Raw genomic sequence first — 20,491 nt, 5'->3', positions numbered from 1 at the left:
CCTGGAAACGGATTATTCTCATCTTTAATGGTTTCCTATGGAAAATTAATGTTTGGAAGATACACTCTTCACCTTACACACACTTTCTGGGAACCAATTAAGTTTGTAAGCCGATGTATCACTGTATGTGTATCGACTAAGCAGCGCCGCTTAATTTTTGCAGGATCTGTCAAATATGTGTGTGCTGGCTCCTAAAAGTCGACGCTAACAAGTTACAAAATGTCTTTGTCCAACTTGGTCTAAAAAAAGAAAAAAATGGTGTCCAAAAAAATGGTGTCCAAAAAAATGCCGTCAAGTTGAGGGATGAGACCCTATTTTATGGTTTGTGCGCGTGCATGCGTGAGCAACCGGCATCAAACACGGAGTGCCGGCCACGATGTCCACGCGAGTGCCTCAACGTCTGTTGCCATGGCAACAAAGCAAACAATTCAGCGGGAGCTAATGAAATACTGACAAGACACGGACGGAGGCAGTAAATACAATTACCCGTTATTTGTGTGTCATCGAATGACACGTGCTCACGTGTGCGCGTGTGTGTGTAACACAGATGAGAACATGTTAGAAAAGTGCGATTATCTAACGAACAATTGAGTATGATATTTTTTTCTGAAATATGATCTGGATCCTGATGTGAGAGCTTCCCCCACCGCTGGTGCAAATGATTTTTTTTTCTCCCATGATTACTAATATTCATTGAATTAAAAAAATATATATTTGTATGATGATTAAAAGTCATCGTGTAGCAAGTGAGGAGTGTGTATTGAGCACATTTAAACAGAGGGGGCGTTAAGGTCAGCCAGTAATCTGACCTTGATGGTCATCAGAGGCCAGATTACTGCATATCTGGGTAAGATTAACCAAAGTGATTACCGTATTTTTCAGTGTACAAGGTGCACCCAAAAGCCTTGATTTTCTTCAAAAGATGACCCTGCGCCTTATATGTAAAGTCATATTGAGCCACAACAGCTCTCATAACTACTGTCAGCGACCCCCCATAGAAGAAGTTGTGCCTCTACTGTAGGACCTTATAATGAGGTGTGCCTTATATTTAGAAAACATTCATATATTTCTATATTATCTTATTTTATTCATTGAAGGTGCGCCTTATAGTCCGGTGCGCCTTATATATGGATATATATACTGTAGATATACATATATTTGACTTCAAGATGGCACCGCGAGAGTGGCTGCCTTTCCAGCAGCTCCTGTATTTTGTTTTTCTACTTCTTTCTTTCCTTTCCCCTTCCTTTCATAACTTTGCTGCTGTGAAATGTAAATTTCTCCACTGCGAGACGAATAAAGGTACAACCAATCCAATCCGAAAAGTTTGAAAATACACCATTCATTGGGGGTGTGCCATGTGCACTTTATACACAAAATACAGTATATACTGACAAATGAATACATAAATATATACATGCACAACCGCACAAATACACAAATAAACACATACGTTTATAAATAATTACACAAACACACAAATAAATGAATAGATTGAGAAAGAAATAAACATAAATAAACAAGAAAATAAATAAATACATAAATAAATAGACAAATAAATACATAAATATCTAAATACACAAATAAATAAATAAATACATACATACATACATTTATAAATAATTGCATAAACACGCAATAAACAAATAAATAAATAAACAAATAGACAAAGAACAAAATACACATAAATAAATAAGACAATAAATAAACAAATAAATACATAATATATAAATACACAAGCACACAAATAAATAAAGAAATTAAAAAAATACATAAATACATGTATAAATAATTGCAAAAACACAACTAAATAAACAAATAGCCAAAGAACAAAATCAACATAAATAAATAAATAAATAAATAAATAAATAAATAAATAAATAAATAAATAAATAAATAAATGCACGAACACATAAATCAATAAATAAATACATATACACATACATTTATAAATAATTACATAAATGCACAAATAAATAAATAAACAAATAAATAAATGAATACCAAAATAAATACCCAAAATACCCAGATAAATAAATACATACATAAATACATGAATGCATACATAAATAAATAAATACATACCTAAATACATGAATGATTTTTCTGCCCAACGACTCGGTGACACATAACTTCCGCTCACCATGAACACTTTCATGTTCAACTCTACACCCAAATAATAAATACCGTTTTGTTTTTTTTTTTTACTCCATGCTAAATGTGACCTTTGATCCCCAGGGTGATATTCAAAATGGCCTCTTCGCGACTAATTCACTACAATGCCGGTTTTCCAAATGTGTAACTTATGCATGTCACACACACACACACACACACACACACACACACACACACACACGACTTGTCACACACGTGCACTTTTCACCAACCATGAAAAATAACGCTCTCCGTTTTTCTTTTTAACCCTTCACTTCCTCTCACTGCAGTGCCCCCCCCCCCTCCCTCCCTCTTTTTCTCTCCTCTCCTGGTCTACCCGGATACGGATACCCGGGAATAACATCCCAGCTCACTCCCTCCTCCCGCCATCGGCCCGTGCTTTTTACGTAACACATTATAAAGCCCTTGTATATCCTTAACGGCCATAGCAACAAGCACATCTGGATATCGTACCACTGCTTTCCGCCACCCCGAACCAAACAAAAAATAATAATAATAATAATTTGAGAGATGAATTCTTAACTGTTTGTAATATGCTGTCAGGAGACGTTGCAAAGTTTTCAGAAATCACTCACACGTGTCCCAAATATTGCCAATCTCTTTGTCATTGAATCTTTTTTTTTTTTTTTGGGTGGGGGGGTCTGTGTATAGCCTGTCCAATGTATCTGATAGACTCATCCCATTGGCCATGTATCTGCAGGCAAGTAGTGCCCCCATATGGTGAACCCGGAGCATTGCATGTGCCCCACAGATTATTTTTACTTGAGGGTGGATGGCTAAGGGCAGCCTGGGTACCCTCCACTCCTATCAATATGTCTTATATCTGACATACGGGTATTTCATTTGCTCACTCCATCACACTCTATTTCACTCAAATGTCTCTTAACTAACAACCGAAGGTAAAATGTTCTAGCTGGGGGGTCCACAAATAACAACATTTCACCGCTGAGTTGAGTGACTGTACGAGCGATGTCCAAATTCAATGCGATAAGAGCCAAAACGCCCCGGCGATGAAACCTGAGGTGACGCGAGTGTGGATCACTGTTGCCACGGTAACAGCGAAGGATTGCCGCATGCGAGTTATAATTGGAGCGTGTCAACGGCAGGCGTCGTGGTTGGGCTGAAGATGAATTGAGGTGAGCGCCTGATTGGATGGGAGGGCGAAGGAAGGTGGCACCTGGCTCGCACCAGGGTTGGCGGAGGTAACGAGTGAGAGGAAAAAGTTTTTTTTTAGCGCTCGTAGAACAAACGCGAGCGATCGTCAGGCTTGTGATGTCTCTTAATAGAGGATCCAAGCAATGCACGAAAAGACAGCTGCAGTGAGGGTGTGGAAGGCCGACAATTCTCAAATTGCTGTATGTGTATGTGGGCTCCCTCTAGTGGAATGCGGATGAATCACTGCACGAGTACAGTTCTGTTGTTTTTAACTTGTTATCTACATATATTATTGATAATTTTGTGTCAGTTTATTCAAATGTATTCCCATCCAATTTTTATTTTACTTTTATACATTGTACATTTTAATTAAGATATTGGATTGGATTAGCCTTTATTAGTCTCACAGCGGATTAATTTACATTTCACAGCAGCAAAGTGATGAAAGAAAGAGGAAAGGAAAGGAAGAAGTAGAAAAACAAAATACAGGAGCTGCTGTAAAGCTAGTCACTATCGTGTCGCCATCTTGAAGTCAAAATTCTATTTGCTATGTATTTCCTGTCTATTAGCTAGCTATCTGGCTAGCTAATAGGCTGGCTACCTAGCTGGCTATCTATTTGCTGTCTATTAGCTTGCCATAGGAAACCATTAAAAATGAGAATAATCCATTCCCAGGTCCCCATAAAAAATAATTTCATACTAAATAAGACTTAAATCTACACAAAATATACCTTATTTTATGTATAATAAATGTGCTAATGTATTGTAATTAAAAAAAATAAATTGTACTGTATAATAAAGTCGTTTTATTTACCTTTGTGGTGGTCGTTGATGTAGTTGCCTCTTCATGATATCCGAGTGAAGTTGGCGTGCTTTATCAGCAATAATACCCTCACTCACAGTGTCCCCTGCTAGCTGCTTTTCGTTAATCCAAATCAACAGAAAATTTTCAACCTCTTCTATTGCCTGAGACCGTTGTTTAGACAACACAGAAACACCCTTAGCCAATGGTAGACTTAGCATACTGGTACTGTGACGCTAAGTCACACAAACGCACACCTCATTCGTGTTTTTTTTGATGATCTCCTTCTGCTCGACCGTAATTTTCTTTTGTGTCCTCTTCGGCTTAACACTAGCCTGTGGTGGGGTCTTTTTCTGTCCCATAATAGTAAAAGTACTCCACTCGATAGCAAACCACGTCTGCACTCAAAGGGGTTGTGGAAAACTAGTCCGTCGGCCACCGTGATGCTGTTCGACCATGCGGTTTGGTGTACATCTGCCGAAAAGTAGTCCGCCAGTAGTCCGCCAGCCACCTTCGTGAGCTAAAGCGTTCGTAAACCGAGGTATGACTGTAACTTGATTCTATAGTTAAAACAAAGTCTGAATCTGAATGACAACATGCAGGTTAAATGTATTCATGAGTGAGGGCAGTGCGCCAGAATCTCGCCTAGTATCTCTGGCCATATCTCAAACTCTTGATGGACTAACTGTAATGGCGACCCGTCCCTGTATTGTATTTGTCTGGATGTGCTAGCTCAGCATGACTCATATATCTCGCTTGAGAAACACATTGAGCGATCGTTCGCAATGTCCTGGTTCGGTTCTCATGAGACTTTTAAAGTTTTTTTTCCCTTTATCGGGGGGTCGACCAGCCTTCCTCTGTTTTGAGAGAACTCACAAGTTCTTTTCTCTCCTCCTCCCCCGTTCATTCCTCCCCTGGTGAAAATTACTCTTTGTCTATTTTTACCCGACCACTCATGGACTGTTTCAGCCGTTTCCTTCTCTTTCGAGCGGCCTCCTCTCCTCTCCCCCCCCCTTCTCCCACCACTTTTGTAAGCATGTTGCATCAGAACGTTTCACAGTCTGTTTTGAAAATGTCCATCTGTGCTCAATGGTTTGAGAAGTCGTCGTTTTCGAGATTGATATCAATCGTGTCTCATTGCCTTCATCGTGTTTCTCTGAGCAAAGCGTGTGTGTTTTTGTCAGGGGTGTGTGATTCTTAATCTACTATGCAGATAAATTATTATAAACATTAAATATATTCCAAAGGCTTCATTAACATAAATATTACAAAATCTGATGACGCTCCAGAGCTCACGAGCGCCTCCGATCAGGATCGCAAATTGGAGCGTTTGTAAAATAGGCGGGACCTTCAAAACTACCTATAATCCCATTGGTTGTCCTACATCTGAGTATCGGTTATTGATTGGTCGCCTCTCACGTCTATCTATACCACTACGACAGTTTGCACCAATGGTACGTGCCGTTTGGGGGGGTGTAAACGAAAGAAATTGTCCGCACTACGCTCTCTATATAGCGTAATTCGAACAACAGTTAATGTTTCTCGAAGAAATAGAGATATAAATGTTCGATTGTCGAAGCCGTGTTGCTTTTTTAAACACTATTTAGATTCGTTAATCGACAATGCGCCAATAACGATGGAACATGGTTATATTTGCATATGACTGACATTCCAGTGCACGTACGGCCCAATCAGAAAGGACGGCGGGCTCATGACAGGGGGCCGTTCTGGCCAATACCCGACCGGATTCGCGGATGATGGGTGGGACAAAGGCTGGGCGAGGTTGACAGGAGCGAGAAGGGGAGGGTGGAGGCAATGTGAGCGAGCGAGCCAAGCAAGCAAACCAAAGCAAAGCAATCTAGTTTACAACAAGAGGAAGAGGACGGAGGGGAGGGGGAAAAAGAGAATAGAACGTAGGGCCGGTACAAAAATAAGCGAGTTACCTCGGCCGAGAGTACACCGCGGTGGACCGTAAAACCCGCCCCGAAATGGACGACGCGTGCCTGCGGTGTGGTCGACGAGAAGCGGCTAGCTAACTTGCGTGTAGACGGCGGCGCTCTCCACTACTTACTTCTCGTCTTCCACCACCGTAACGCTTTAAATCCGACGAGGAGGAGGAGGAGGGGGAAAGAAGAAGGAAGAAGGAACGGGCGGTTGGTGTCGTTTTTGGATGCCCACTCACCGGAATCGTAACCCCGGGTTGTCCGTCTTGTATCGGGGGCGGTGATGGTGCTGGCTACGTTGGTCAGGTTGTGATGGATGAATGCGCCAGTCCGCGACATCTGACCGTACCTAGCAAGCAGGTAGACGGACACAGCAGCACAACACCGCCGCGTTCGCTCTTCACTGTAGTTTCGATGGAATAGAACGTTCCCATCCGTCGCCTCGATGGGCTGCGACGAGCGCAGCGGATAGTAGCTGGCAAAAGGGACAGTGGAATGGAGGCCGTCCGTGGTTACTAACCGAGACATGAGAACACCCGCGTCGTTTTGGGGTCTTGTCTGTGCGGCGTGTGGGCGACCAGGGGTGTGTCCGAAGACCAGCTCCCCTTTTGGGCGCCGCGGCGGTTCGAGCTGCGGTGCCCGCCCGGGGCATTTTTACGTAAACCCCGAAAAATAGTCACTCGTCGTTACGCTTCTGTCTACGGTTCAGCAGCCTCGGGGTGTTTAAGGAGCTTCGGTTTAGCACAGGGGGAATCGTGACATGGCCCGGGGAGACTGCATGGTGGCCGCATTGATGTTGTAATTTAGGCCGTGGATCCATCCGAGGCCCCGTTAACCCCTTCAACGCCACGCCCCAGCACTAATGTAAACAAACAACCGAGGAGGGCAACAGGGGGTAATTGGACCAAAGCCAAACGAGGGAACCAAGTCTCTGGACCACATTCAATGTTGTTTTTGTCACATTGGAAACTTTCGACTGCGTTTCTTTCACATTGGAAGCCAAACAATACCTCTAGTCGACACTCGGCCTGCTGTGAAGGATGACACGGAACACCACAGAATACTCCTGGCAATAGCAGATCCACATTTCGGACCTAGTCACCGTCTCTTGTATAAGAGACAAACCTGTCAAAAAAGACCAACGTGACTTTTTTTATTTTATTTTGATTATTATTTGGGATAACCGTCATCGATTTTAACCACCATGTTCTCATCAGAGAATCGTCAGTATCTTCGCCAAGGATTAAGCATGTTTGGTTAGTCCCTGTTATTCATCTTTATTTATTTTTTTATATTTATTTATAGGTTTTAGTAGGATAGTGGATTAAAAAAAACTGCAAATTGAAATATATGACCCTCACGATATAATGCATGATCAGTCTCTTTAAAAAAATCTTCATTTCTCTATGTGTAAATTTATATATCTTCAGTTTATGTTCTGGGGAAGGAACCAAATTTGGGAAGTCGTGCCTCTATGTTGTTTATATTTTTTGGCTTCATTATGCCACAAAAGGATTCTTTTCATAACTTATTGCAAACAAGGAAATAAAAGTGGAACTAAAAAAAGGTCTGCTGCTTTTGAATCATATCAGAGAACAGCTTGTCCTGTACTTCCATGTTTAGCGCTTTGTTACAGCATCAGCGATTGTTAAAGCGCTATATTCTGTATTAAAGCGTTATGTTCTCCCGGAAACAAATTCCTTGTGTGTTCTACATACTTGGCAATAAAGATGATTCTGATTCTGATAAATCAATATGTATTGGATGATATCAAGACCCAAATTCCAAATATGGTTTCTCCCCAGCACCCATAAGATGGTAGACAGTGGTTCATCTACTCACATGTATGTATTTATTTTGCATGACCACGGTGATACTAACTCACAATTTCTCAAAAGCATATTCCATCATCTTAATGACTGTTACTGCAATCAATAATTTTCAGCCCCAACAAAAAAAAATAGTGTTTTTTTCCAAAGGTACAAAAATACAGCGTTGTACATTATTTAAAAACATAGTGGATTAAAACTATTCATATCAACGAATAGCAATTAATTGACAATTACATTTTTAATCAAATTATTTACATGATTTATTCATTTTAGAGATGTCATTGAACTGAAAATTGTTCTAATTCTCAGAATTTCTGCCTGTTGGCAGCAAATATTCACACATTTTTGTTGGCCACGTTGAAATCAAACTGATTTCGGGAAGCAAGGTCGGCCTTTATTAGTCTCACACACTACATTGCATGAATTATAACCCTTTTTTATTCGGACTGTCAATTTTTAAATAATGTCCTGTTTTTGAATAAGGGATGGTAATTTTCATTCATTGGTGCTGGAGCCGATGAAACATGTTTTTTTTTTAAATCTGATTAATCAATGAATAACAAATTATTCAGATTCGTTTATGAACATAATGGCTAACAGGACTCCTGAAATGAATGAATGAATGATACGACATGGCTTTTTATTGTGAAATAGCACTGTTTTGTGTTCAACTCGACACATTTATTCCTGATTATGCAAGACATAAAAACATGTTTAATAATAACAATAATAATACATTTCATTTCTAAGTGCCTTTCAAAACTCTCAAGGAACTCATTCACTGCCAGACATGCAAAAATGTGTCAACTCCAGTGCCAGGGTTTTTATCATTTTCACTCAAATTCCTGGACCCACAGAATATTGAGTATTAGGACTACATAAACATTCAATGCAGTGTAAGAAACCTTACAAAAATAGTTAATTCCAAAGGTGTATGTGTCTGAAGTTATCTGAGCTTGAAATGGGGCGGCTATACAAAAATTATACAATACATACATTTTGAATTATGTAGCTGAAGCTGTAACAAAGCGCTAACATGGACAAAAGGCAAATGCTGCCCCTTGTGGAAGGGAAAATTGCCTGAGGTCTGACCAGCGCTTTATCGGCAAATACCGCAAGAAAAAAGTAAAACCCGAACAAATTAGGGAATGCATCATATTTTCGATTGCCGAATAAATTCGGGAATGGCAGTGGATGTGTTAAGACAGCTATTATCTCAACGCATAACGTTAAATTCTGTGTAAAATACTTTTAAAATTAAAATTGACAGTAATTTGTTGACCTAATAAAATCTCTCTCAGGATCCATTTGTGCACCCCTCAACCCTCCGTTTGTACAACCCATATCTTCTCTCCACAGTGTGGACCAACGTCGAGCCGCGGTCCGTTCCGGTTTTTCCCTGGCATTCTTTAGTGCCCTTCCTGGCACCCACCCAATCAGATTCCGCCTCCCAACCGGGGGAGGGCCTACACCCTGTCAATCACCCCAATGCAACCACTCCAAAGACAGGTATGCCCATTTTAACTTTTTTTTTTCCCGCCCCATGTACCATATTTTTCGCATTATAAATCATATATATTTTTTCATTGTTTGGCCATTCATGTGATTTATTCTCAGATGCAACTTGCATACAGTACAGACAATGTTCCCCTAATTACAAATATTCGAGTTACAAACAACAGTACATACGAACATTTTTGTTGTAACATAGTATTCTCTCCAGTTGTACATGCACATCTTTATCGAGCATGTATTTTATTAAATGTTTATTTTTCAGTACAAACCAATACAGGTTACTTATACAAGCCTTAAATACAGTAAAGTCTCGTTATATCGATATTCAAGGGAGTCCGAAAAAATATCAATATAACCGGGACTATCGATATATCCGATATCGATATAACGAGACTTTACTGTATATAAACCTTGCTCCCCATTGTGGGACTATTAAAGGCCTTCTGATTCTGAAACATACTTAGATAAACCGTAAACATACTTATATAAGCCTTAAACATGCATTCCGGACAAAATATAGCACTGAAACTACTTACGAACAAATTCACCTTACGAACGACCATTCGGAACAGATCTTGTTCGTAAGTTGGGGAGCGTCTCTAAATCAAAATTCGAGCTCTGATTGACATCCAAAATGCCCGTTCCCTTCTGTTGATGGCAGCGAACGAGTTCACATTTTTTCACTGCTGTCAACACGATTCAAAAGCAGATTTGTTGAGATTTTCAATATAAGAACTGCGGGTCTCAGTTTATGTGAAACAAAGGTAATCTATCGTCCATTGTTAATTATACATGTTTTTTTTACATGTTTTTCTCTTGTTCTTGATGCATTCTGGCTAACTTGGTTCAATTTATACTCAGAACTGAATTTTCCATCAATGTTTCACGTATGTCATTTTTCTCAGATTGTCAACCGGGGGCGGAACCACCTCCCAAGCCCGCCGAGGCACCTCCCATTTTGGAAAGGGGCCCCCCGACTCGGAACGTAACCGCACCTGAAGAGTCGGACAAGGAGAAAGCGGACATGGAAAGGGAGAAGCCCGACAGTGACACAGAAAGCGACGTGGATGACCCGTATGTCTTCTTTTGAGCATTTCACGTTTCCATTCGCTAGAGTTACACTCATGTGGCCATTGGGAACGCTCAAAACCAGAACAAAGCAGCACATAAAATATAGATACAGTAAAGTCTCGTTATATCGATATCGGATATATCGATAGTCCCGGTTATATCGATGCTATTTCTATGCACGCACGGAGGAAATTACATGCAAACAGGGTCGGATATATCGATAGTCCTGGTTATATCGATATTTTTTCGGACTCCCTTGAATATCGATATAACGAGACTTTATTGTATTACTCATAAATGGCGTGTGATGTGACAGTTCACTTGAAATAACGCGTGTTTTTGCAATGCCGTAGCTTCCTTCCAGGCGTTGTGCCCGAGCAGCCCCTTTCTACGTCTCCCGTTAAGCGACGTACCCAATCCCTCGGCGCGCTTCCCAAAGATGGGGACAAGAGTAGTCCCGGAAAGGTAAGACTCTGCGTATGTATTCGTCATCAAGCTTTCCGATGTGTTGCTGTTTGATTTGTCAATTGAATTTGTAAAGAAGAGAGCGACAAAAAAAAAAAACATTGGAGTACAGTTATGCGTGCTTACAAACGCTTTCGCTCAGGAACTTTTCACCTCATGAACATTAAATTTACGAGGGTATAGTCTTGGCTAAGAAACTAGTTTTCGGCAGACAAATCAAACCACACAGAGCCATGGTGGCTAGCGGAGTAGTTTTCGGCGGATGAACACCAAACCACACGGTCGAACAGCGCCAGTGTGGCTGGCGGACTAATTTTCCACACCCCCTACCTGTGAGTGCAGATGTGGTTTGTTATCGAGTGGAGTACTTTTTCTATTCTTCTTTTCCTTTCGGCTTTTCCCTTCTGGGGTCACCACAGCGAATCAATGTTCTCCATCTAACCTGGTTTTGTGCATCCTTATGTTATCGAAAAAGACCCCACCACAGGCTAGTGTTCAGCCGAAGAGGACACAAAACAAAATTACGGTCGAGCAGAAGGAGATCATTGAAAAATGCGAACGAGATGTGCGTTTGTGTGACTTAGCGCCCCAGTACCAGTATGCTAAGTCAACCATTGCTACAGTACCTGTGGCTAAGGGTGTTTCTGTGTTGTCAAAGCAACGGTCTCAGGCAATAGAAGAGGTTGAAAAACTTCTGTTGATTTGCATTAATGAAAAGCAGCTAGCAGGGGACAGTGAGTGAGGGTATTATCGCCGAGAAAGCACGGCAACTTCACTCGGATATCATCAAGAGGCGACTACATCAACGACCATCACAAAGGTAAATAAAACGACTTTATTATACCGTACAGTTTATTTCTTTAATTACAATCCAATAGCACGTTTATAATACATAAAATATGGTATATTTTGTGTAGTTTTAAGGCTTATTTAATAGAAAATTTGTTTTATGAGGACCTGGGAACAGATTATTCTACTTTTTAATGGTTTCTTATGGGAAATAAATGTTTGGTAGACGAACTTTTCGGCTTACGTACACTTTCTGGGAACCAATTAAGTTCTTGAGCTGAGGTATCACTGTATAGTATTTTTTCTTTTCAGTTCACCTTATAGGTATTATCAAGGCACAAGCTACGTGAAATGATGAAGTATAATTTTTGGTTGTCCTTCCTAGCGCGAGAAGGACCACATTCGGCGACCGATGAACGCCTTTATGATCTTCAGCAAGCGCCATCGCGCGTTGGTTCATCAACGCCACCCCAACCAGGATAACAGAACCGTCAGTAAGATCCTGGGCGAGTGGTGGTATGCCCTCGGACCCAAAGAGAAACAGAAGTACCACGATTTAGCCTTCCAGGTACACGATCAACATTTTTTTTTTTCAATTGAAATACACAATTAGTAATTGTTATTATTCTTAAAAAAAATAATAATTTTACATTAAATGTCAGTAGGCAGTGCCAATAAACAGCTTGAAGCTGATTTTTGATGGCTTGTTCCCTATTTGCCAAAGTGCATTTTATTGTAATTTAACCACATTTTTTCCTGGCTCAAATAAAAACATGACGTACATTCAACCGACTCACTCGCTTCTACTGGAAACATACTTTAAGAATATTATTACCACGTCAAAGAATTTGTTTATTATAACATACGTAATAGTATTTTATACCCAAGACATTCAAAAGTACACGTCTGCGCATTTATTTGGAAAGTGGTTCTTACCCCAGGTAAAAGAAGCCCACTTTAAGGCTCACCCAGACTGGAAGTGGTGCAACAAAGACAGGAAGAAGTCCAGCTCCGAAGGTCGCGGTGTCCCCGGGGTTAAAGACATCCGTGAGAGGAGCATGTCCGAATCCACCGGTTGGTCTCACACTACTATCCAATGAAATGACTCTCGGAGTTTATCCGTAACGCCACTTTTTTTTTTTTTCTTCTTCTTCTGCTTAGAGCTGCATTCTGCGGAGATGAAGGGGGTGGTGGGCCAGGGTCTGACGGGCATGTCAGAGAGAAATCAGACTCCAGAGGGTCATACGAGCCAGCTGACGCGTCCCAGGGCCTTTTCGCAAAGTGCCGTACACAGCATGGAGAGGGGCGACAGAGGCAATACGCAAGCCCTGGTGGAACTGGCGCAGGTGAAGATGAGGTTGCACCCAAATTCCCATTTTCATCCCTCGCTCACAGCTGAGCTAAAAAATTAGTTCAAGTGTGTGAGTGAGTGCAAGCTGGTGTTGTACAAGGTCCACATTTCTTTTTTATATTAAGCACTTTTCATAATAATAATAATAATAATCATCATCATCATCATACATTTCATTTATAAGCGCCTTCATATATGACATGTTACACACACAAAACTAAATAACTATCCGACCAACTAAACTAACTAGCTAACCAACTAACTAGCCAGCTTGCTGACTATCTAAATAGCCAACTTGCTAACTAACGAACTAGCTAAATCGCTCACTAACGAACTAGCTAACTCGTTAACTCTCAAACTAGCTAGCCGGCTAACTCGTAAAGGAAATGATTACGTTTATAATCGTTGAAATTAAAAGGTAACTGTTCATGCTAATATTAGCTTTGAATATTTTAACCTAACACACGCTAACTGGCCAACTTACCAAGTAGCTAGATAGCTACCTATCTAACTAAACAACTAGCCAGCTAACCAACCAAATAAACAATTAAAACTAGCTGACTAGCTACCAAACAAACTAGCTAACTCAATTACTAGCTATGTAACTATGTAGCTAACCAACCGACCAACTAGCTAGCTAGCTAGCAGGATAGCTAACTAAACAACTAGCCAACTAACCAACCAAATAAACAATTACATAAATAAACAAATAAATTAATAAAAAGTACGTTGATTGGTTGGTTTTACACCAGAGCTGCAATAATATGATGTTAATGTCAACGTTCAACAAGAGAAGAGCATCAATGTTCTATTTTAATTTATCTTTTTGTCCTAAAAAAATGGTCATTCGGGGATGTAATCTTTTAATTGGTTGAACACGAAGGCAAGGAGCACAAATTTATTGATATTTCTTTTTTTGACACATTCGGTCTGCACATTATAAATTGATATGAAGTCAACAGACATGTTTAATCAACGAAGACTTGATGTATCACCAAATATATTTTTAACAGAAATGGAAAAAAAGCACTATTTTTGTAGCACATCAGGTTTTAGAGATTTCCCCAAAAATATTTGCCCAATATGGATTTGACTATTATTTTTTTAATAATTTGGAGCTATGGCATTTCAAACACATTTAAGAGCCAAGTTTATTTCTATATTTATTTATTTATTACGTGTATTTTATTGAATTTGTTTATTTTACTTCTTGTTTAAAAATGTTTTTTTGGGGTCAAGATGTGTGGCGACGGAGTTGGCCAATTTTCCAGCCATGCTCCACCCCTGTCGCAGTCACATCGCGGCGTCAGCGAGGACATGACCAGCGACGAGGAGCGCATGGTCATCTGTGAGGAGGAGGGTGATGATGATGTCATCGGTAAGAAACCAAAACCAACTTTTTTTTATTTTTATTTTTGTATTTATATGTTAGTTATTAAGTGGAAATTAAGGTTGCTAGTACAGTGATACCTTGGCTTACGAACGCTCTAGCTAACGAACTTTTCGCCTTACGAACGTTAAATTCGCGAGAATATAATCTTGGCATACAAACTATTTTTCATGAAACACACTGAGCGCCACAATGAGTGATGTGTCATTTGCGAACGAGCCGGTTCTCCTAACAAGGAGCTGGAGAAAGATGAAATTTGGACTCGTTTCAACTTTATTGATAGTTCAAAGGCACTCTGGTAGGTTAAGAAATCACATAAGGTTAAAATATCCCATCAATAACCCGCACAAGCCATCTGTACAATTTGAAGAGAACATACAAGCAAGAGAACCAGCTATTAATGAAGTTTCTAGTGTGTCTGCCTGCATCTGTTGCTGTTGCAATATCACAACTTCTAAGATGTCCAACCCAGAGCTCCTTGAGACACTTATGCAAAAAGCTATCCATTCCATCAAGCCATCAACGACCATCACAAATGTAAATAAAACGACTTTATTATACCGTACAGTTTATTTCTTTAATTAGAATACCATAGCACATTTATTATACATAAAATAAGATATGTTGTGTGTAGTTTTAAGGCTTATTTCGTTGAAAATTATGTTTTATGGGGACCTGGGAACGGATTATTCTCATTTTAATGGTTTCCTATGGGAAATTAATGTTTTGAATACACACTTTTCGCCTTACACACTTTCTGGGAACCAATTAAGTTCGTAAGCCAAGGTATCACTGTAGTCGCTTTTGAGGAAAAACTACTCACTGCGCCTCGCTTTTCGTAACCATTCTTGAATTGACCTTCTTTTCACGAAATATATACTGACATTGTGGGAATGGACGTCAAATATCACCGTAATGATTGTTCTTCTCCAGAGGATCCTTATCCCAGCAGCTCCATTGACCTCAAGTGCAAGGAGCGGGTAACGGACAGTGACAGCGAGAGAGGTTCCGGTGACGAGAGCGCTCAGAAGGTAAGCGGACATCTCCCCACGAGTTCCTTCTTGGTAGAGTGAAACCTCTGCTTGTCGAATGCTCGCAAAAATTTGCAGTCACGGGATCGATGCAGAAAACGCACTCAGTTGGCGTCTCTCTTGTGTTTACATCAAAGTGATTTAGGATCACGTCACACTTGTTTGGTGGCATTTAAGGTCATGTTGTCTTCGTGAATACTTGAAAGATGGCAAGTCAGATGCTTTTAGGAAGTCAAAAACTCTTCTTTTTTGACAAAAAAAAATGCAAGTTACCGTATTTTTATGACCATAAGGCGCACCGGACTCCAAGGCGCACATTCAACGGAGGACATACAGTAAAGTCTCGTTATATCGATATTCAAGGGAGTCCGAAAAAATATCGATATAACCGGGACTATCGATATATCCGACCCTGTTTGCATGTAATTTTCTCCGTGCGTGCATAGAAATAGTATCGATATAACCGGGACTATCGATATATCCGATATCGATATAACGAGACTTTACTGTATTTAAAAATATTTTCTGTATATAAGGCACACTGGATTATAAAGCGCATGGTCAGCTTTTGAAAAAAAAATTAAAGGCTTTTAGGTGCGCCTTACAGTGCGGGAAATATGGTACCGTATCCAAAAGCCTTGATTTTTTTTTTGAATTTTTTTGAGGACAGATAGAAAAGGGAAAACATGATCACATTGAGCATCATCTGATCCAGATATCAAAACATCACATAACCATCTCAATAAAGTGTTTCGCTTCTTATCCAAGAGGCTTCGTCAGCAAACTAAAAATTTTTGCTGGTAGCTTTGGCCCTATATATATACAGTGAGACCTCAACTTACGAACTTAATTGGTTCCCAGACAGAGTGTTTAAGCCGAAAAGTGTGTATCTAAAAAAAAAATTCCCATAGGAAACCATTAAAATGGGAATAATCCGTTCCCGGGTTTCCATAAAATATACTTTTCAACTAAATAAGCCTTAAAACTACACACAACATACCTTATTTTATGTATAATAAATGTGCTATTGTATTGTAATGAAAGAAATACACTGCATTGTATCATAAAGTCACTATTTACATTTGTGATGGTCATTGATGGCTTGATGGAATGGCATTGGAGGTCGAAGGTCAAAGGGAATTGCTGTTTGGAAAGAGAGGCGCATTACATGAGGACTGTAATTAAAGAAATAAACTGTGCTGTAAAATAGTTTTATTTACCTTTTTGATGGTCGTTGATGGCTTATGGAAGGAGAGTCACCTTCCATAAGGACTGTTGGTAACTTAACCTCTGGTGCTGTTCGGTCGTGTGCTTCCGCCGAAGATCACTCCGCCAGCCGTGGTGGGTGTGTATTATGAAAATAGTGCTTATTATAAGGTTTAATTTTCAGAAATTTGACGTTTGTAAGACGAAAAGTTTGTAAGATAAGGTGTTTGTAAGTTGAGGTCTCACTGTACATATACAGTAAAGTCTCGTTATATCGATATTCAAGGGAGTCCGAAAAAATATCGATATAACCGGGACTATCGATATATCCGACCCTGTTTGCATGTAATTTTCTCCGTGCGTGCATAGAAATAGTATCGATATAACCGGGACTATCGATATATCCGATATCGATATAACGAGACTTTACTGTATATCTCTACTGTCCGACTGTTTTCATTGAAAAATCATTCAGATTAAATTCACACGGTTTTAAAAACACGGTCAAGCAAATTTAGTTCCAGGGCTGCAAGGGATGAATTCTGTTTCCGTTTGTATTTATTTTTTAATTCAATGGGATGCTACGATTTGACGTCATATGCGATCAATCGCGGTCTGTTTTCCTTCCTAGCGAGTCTTCGCCCCCGTCATCTGCTCCACATCGGCCCCCTCTTCCTCACATCACGGGCGAAGCGTGTCCCTGTCTTCCTATCCCAGCGGCAAGCGCTACGAAGATGGCCGTTCGGGGGGCTTTTCCGACCCCCGCAAGAGAGGAGAAGGAGACCTCAGCGATTCTTTCGGCGGTGAAGCGGGAGGGGTGCACGCCTCCCCTCTCTCCCTCTCAGGCCAGTCGCTCATCCCCGCCTCGCCTTCCCAGCTGGGCGTCGGCGCCGTGCGAGTGGCCTCCACCGTGTTGACCAACGTGATGCGGCCCGTCATCAGCACGCCGCTCCCCATCGTCAGCAAAACGAGAGACGGCGGGGCAACGTCCAGCCCGCACCCACCCGAGAGGAAGCCCCTGACGCTTCCGCAGCCGCAACTCCTGATCGGCTCGGCCCCGGGAAGCGGCGCGGGCGCCGTGCCGGGCGGCTACTCTTCCGCCCCGGTGACGAATCTCGTCCTCGGGGGCGCTTTAGCGGGGCAGCCCGCCGTGCAGCTCATCACGCCGTCTCCGCATTCCCACCCCCAGTCCTCCAACAGCCACTCCAACGGCCCCCTGCCGCTCCCCCTTCTCCAGCCCCAATTCCTCCCCGCTTCCTCCCCGGGGGGTAAGGCCATCACGCAGGTGCAGTACATCCTCCCCACGCTCCCCGCCAATCCCAAGAGTCCGCCGCAGCAGCTCTGTCAGCCGTCCGGTCTCTTCAACCTGCCCGCAGCCCCGCCCACTCACGTGCCCTTAGCCAATGGGAAGCAACAAAGTCAGAGCTCGCTCGTGTGTTATTCGTCCAGCCAAGGTACAAGAGGTAAAAATCATCCATCTTCTTACCTTACCTTACCTTGATACCTTGGCTTATGAACTTAATTGGTTCCCAGACAGAGTGTGTAAGGTGAAAAGTGTGTACCCCAAATACTAATTTTCCATAGGAAACCATTAAAATGAGAATAATCCGTTCCCAGGTCCCCATAATACATAATTTTCTCCTTTCTAATTTTCTAAGCCTTAAAACTACACAAAATATACCTTATTTTATGTGTAATAAATGTGCTACGGTATTATAATTAAATAATAAACTGTACTGTATAATAAAGGTGTTTTATTTACCTTTGTGATGGTTGTTGATGGCTTGATGGAATGGAGTGACCGTTTCATCAGCATTAAACACTTGATGAGGAACGTAGTCTTCTTCTTTCACTATCTTGAGGAATGATCCCTTGTAGGTGCTTTCTCTGCGATAATTTTATCTAGTTCCTCATCAATTGCATTCTGTTTAGCTGGGTTGATAGCTTTTTGCATCAAGTGTACAGATGGCTTGTGTGGGTTATTTGTGGAGCCTGATTGATGGAATATTTTAACCTTGCGGTCTACACTTTGCTTTTGAACTTTCAAAGTTGAAACGAGTCAAAATTTCACTGTTTTCTATCCATTCCAAAATTCATTCATTCATATCCCAAAAAAAGTCGGCTGCCATTTTCTTGTTAGGAGAACGGGCTCATTCGCGAACGACACATCACTCATTGTGGCGCTCCGTGTGTATCCCGAAAAATAGTTCGTATGCCAAGGTGAAATTTTCATAAATTTAACATTCGTAAACCGAAAAGTTCATAAGCCAAGGGGTTCGTAAACCGAGGTTTCACTGTATTTTCATTCTTTCTTCAGGTTGTCTTATGACTTTTATGTGAATTTATGGACATGAAGACGTGCTCTGATTCGTTGGACTACGTCCATTCCGATGATTGGATCACATTTGAGGATTTTCCCTCCCTTCTTAAATAAAATCATTACAAGTGTTACCCCGCATTAGTTGTGAAAATTAGTACTCGACATTTGACTGACATTTTCAATCAGACTTCATCGATAAAACGTTTATTCTTTTTTCCGCCACTCAGTGCAAACGCAGTCCCCGGTGCTCCAGGGTAAAATGGTTGTCCCCATGGCGACTGTTCGCACCGCGCCTGCTCCTGCCCAGCAGTTTCCTCTTGTGGCCCCGCCTCTTCCTGTCCAGAACGGAACGGGAAGCAAGGTACGTTTACGCAAATTATTCACAATGCGAAACCCCCACTTTTATTTATTTATTTATCTTTTCTTTATTCATTTATTTGTGTGTGTATATTTATTATTTATTTACTTATTTATCAATTTATCTGTTTATTTAATGCAAAACACCCACCTTGCTTATGTATTCATTTATTTATTTATGTATATGTGTGTATTTATTATTTATTTACTTACTTATTTATCAATTTATCCGTTTATTTATTTATGCACATATTTATTTAGATGTGTGTTTATTGTTTATTTATTAACTTACTTATCAATGTATTTATTTCTGCACATATTTAATTATTTATACACATTTACTTATACACATATTTATTTGTATGTGTGTGTTTATTATTTATTTATTTACGAATTTATCAATTTACCCATATATTTATTTGTGCACATATTTATTTATTTATGTATTTGTTTATGTGTGTGGGTTGTTTATTATTTAGTTATTTACTTATTTATTTATCAATGTATTTATTTATCAATGTATTTATTTATGCGCATATTTATTTCTTTATGCACATATTTATTGACTTCTTTATCAATGTATTTAGATCATCCAGATCGCACCCATGCCCGTGGTCCAATCTCAGCTGCCTCAAGGAGGGGCAGTCCACCCCGCCACCCCTTTCCCTGTGACAATGGGCCGCCGCCGCCATCATGGCTCCAGGGCCCGCGGCCCCCTCGCAGGCTGTTCTGCTGCCGCCTCCAAGCACCAGGTGTGAAGACGAAATTTCGGACGCATTTCTTATTTGTTTTTTTTTTTTTGAAAACGAAGAGAGAACAATAAATCACACTCGGAGCACATTCTTGCTCGTGCTACATTTTGCCTGCTCGTCCAGACGTTAGGGGCAAATTAACTCATTCTCTGCCATTCCCAAATTTATTTGGTAATTGAAAAGCATGACGTGCAGCGCCATTCCCAAAATTGTTCGGGTTTTGATTTTTCTTGCGGGGGTTGCCGATAAAGCGCTGGTCAGACCTCTGGAAATGTTTTTCCCTTCCACGAGGGGGCAGCATTTGCCTTTTGTCCATGTTAGCTCTTGTTAAAGCGCT

The 20,491-nt window shown here is 40.7% G+C and overlaps 1 protein-coding gene across 1 annotated transcript in view; it reads left to right on the top strand.

Moving 5' to 3' along the window:
• The window catches only part of cicb (capicua transcriptional repressor b), a 47,188-nt gene that overhangs the window by 16,422 nt on the left and 10,275 nt on the right, over nt 1-20,491 (top strand). Inside the window, 12 exon segments of the mRNA XM_088999413.1 lie at nt 9,267-9,416; nt 10,328-10,496; nt 10,847-10,958; nt 12,133-12,315; nt 12,689-12,821; nt 12,909-13,093; nt 14,338-14,476; nt 15,422-15,519; nt 17,357-18,188; nt 19,273-19,406; nt 19,990-20,079; nt 20,081-20,154. Of these exon segments, the coding sequence (XP_088855539.1) occupies nt 9,267-9,416; nt 10,328-10,496; nt 10,847-10,958; nt 12,133-12,315; nt 12,689-12,821; nt 12,909-13,093; nt 14,338-14,476; nt 15,422-15,519; nt 17,357-18,188; nt 19,273-19,406; nt 19,990-20,079; nt 20,081-20,154 (2,299 nt within the window).

This window comes from Hippocampus bargibanti, linkage group LG06 (genome assembly GCF_051943395.1).
Source record: "Hippocampus bargibanti isolate YZ-2025 linkage group LG06, ASM5194339v1, whole genome shotgun sequence".
Taxonomy (NCBI): Eukaryota; Metazoa; Chordata; class Actinopteri; order Syngnathiformes; family Syngnathidae; genus Hippocampus; species Hippocampus bargibanti.
This window is presented reverse-complemented; position numbering and strand designations above follow the sequence as displayed.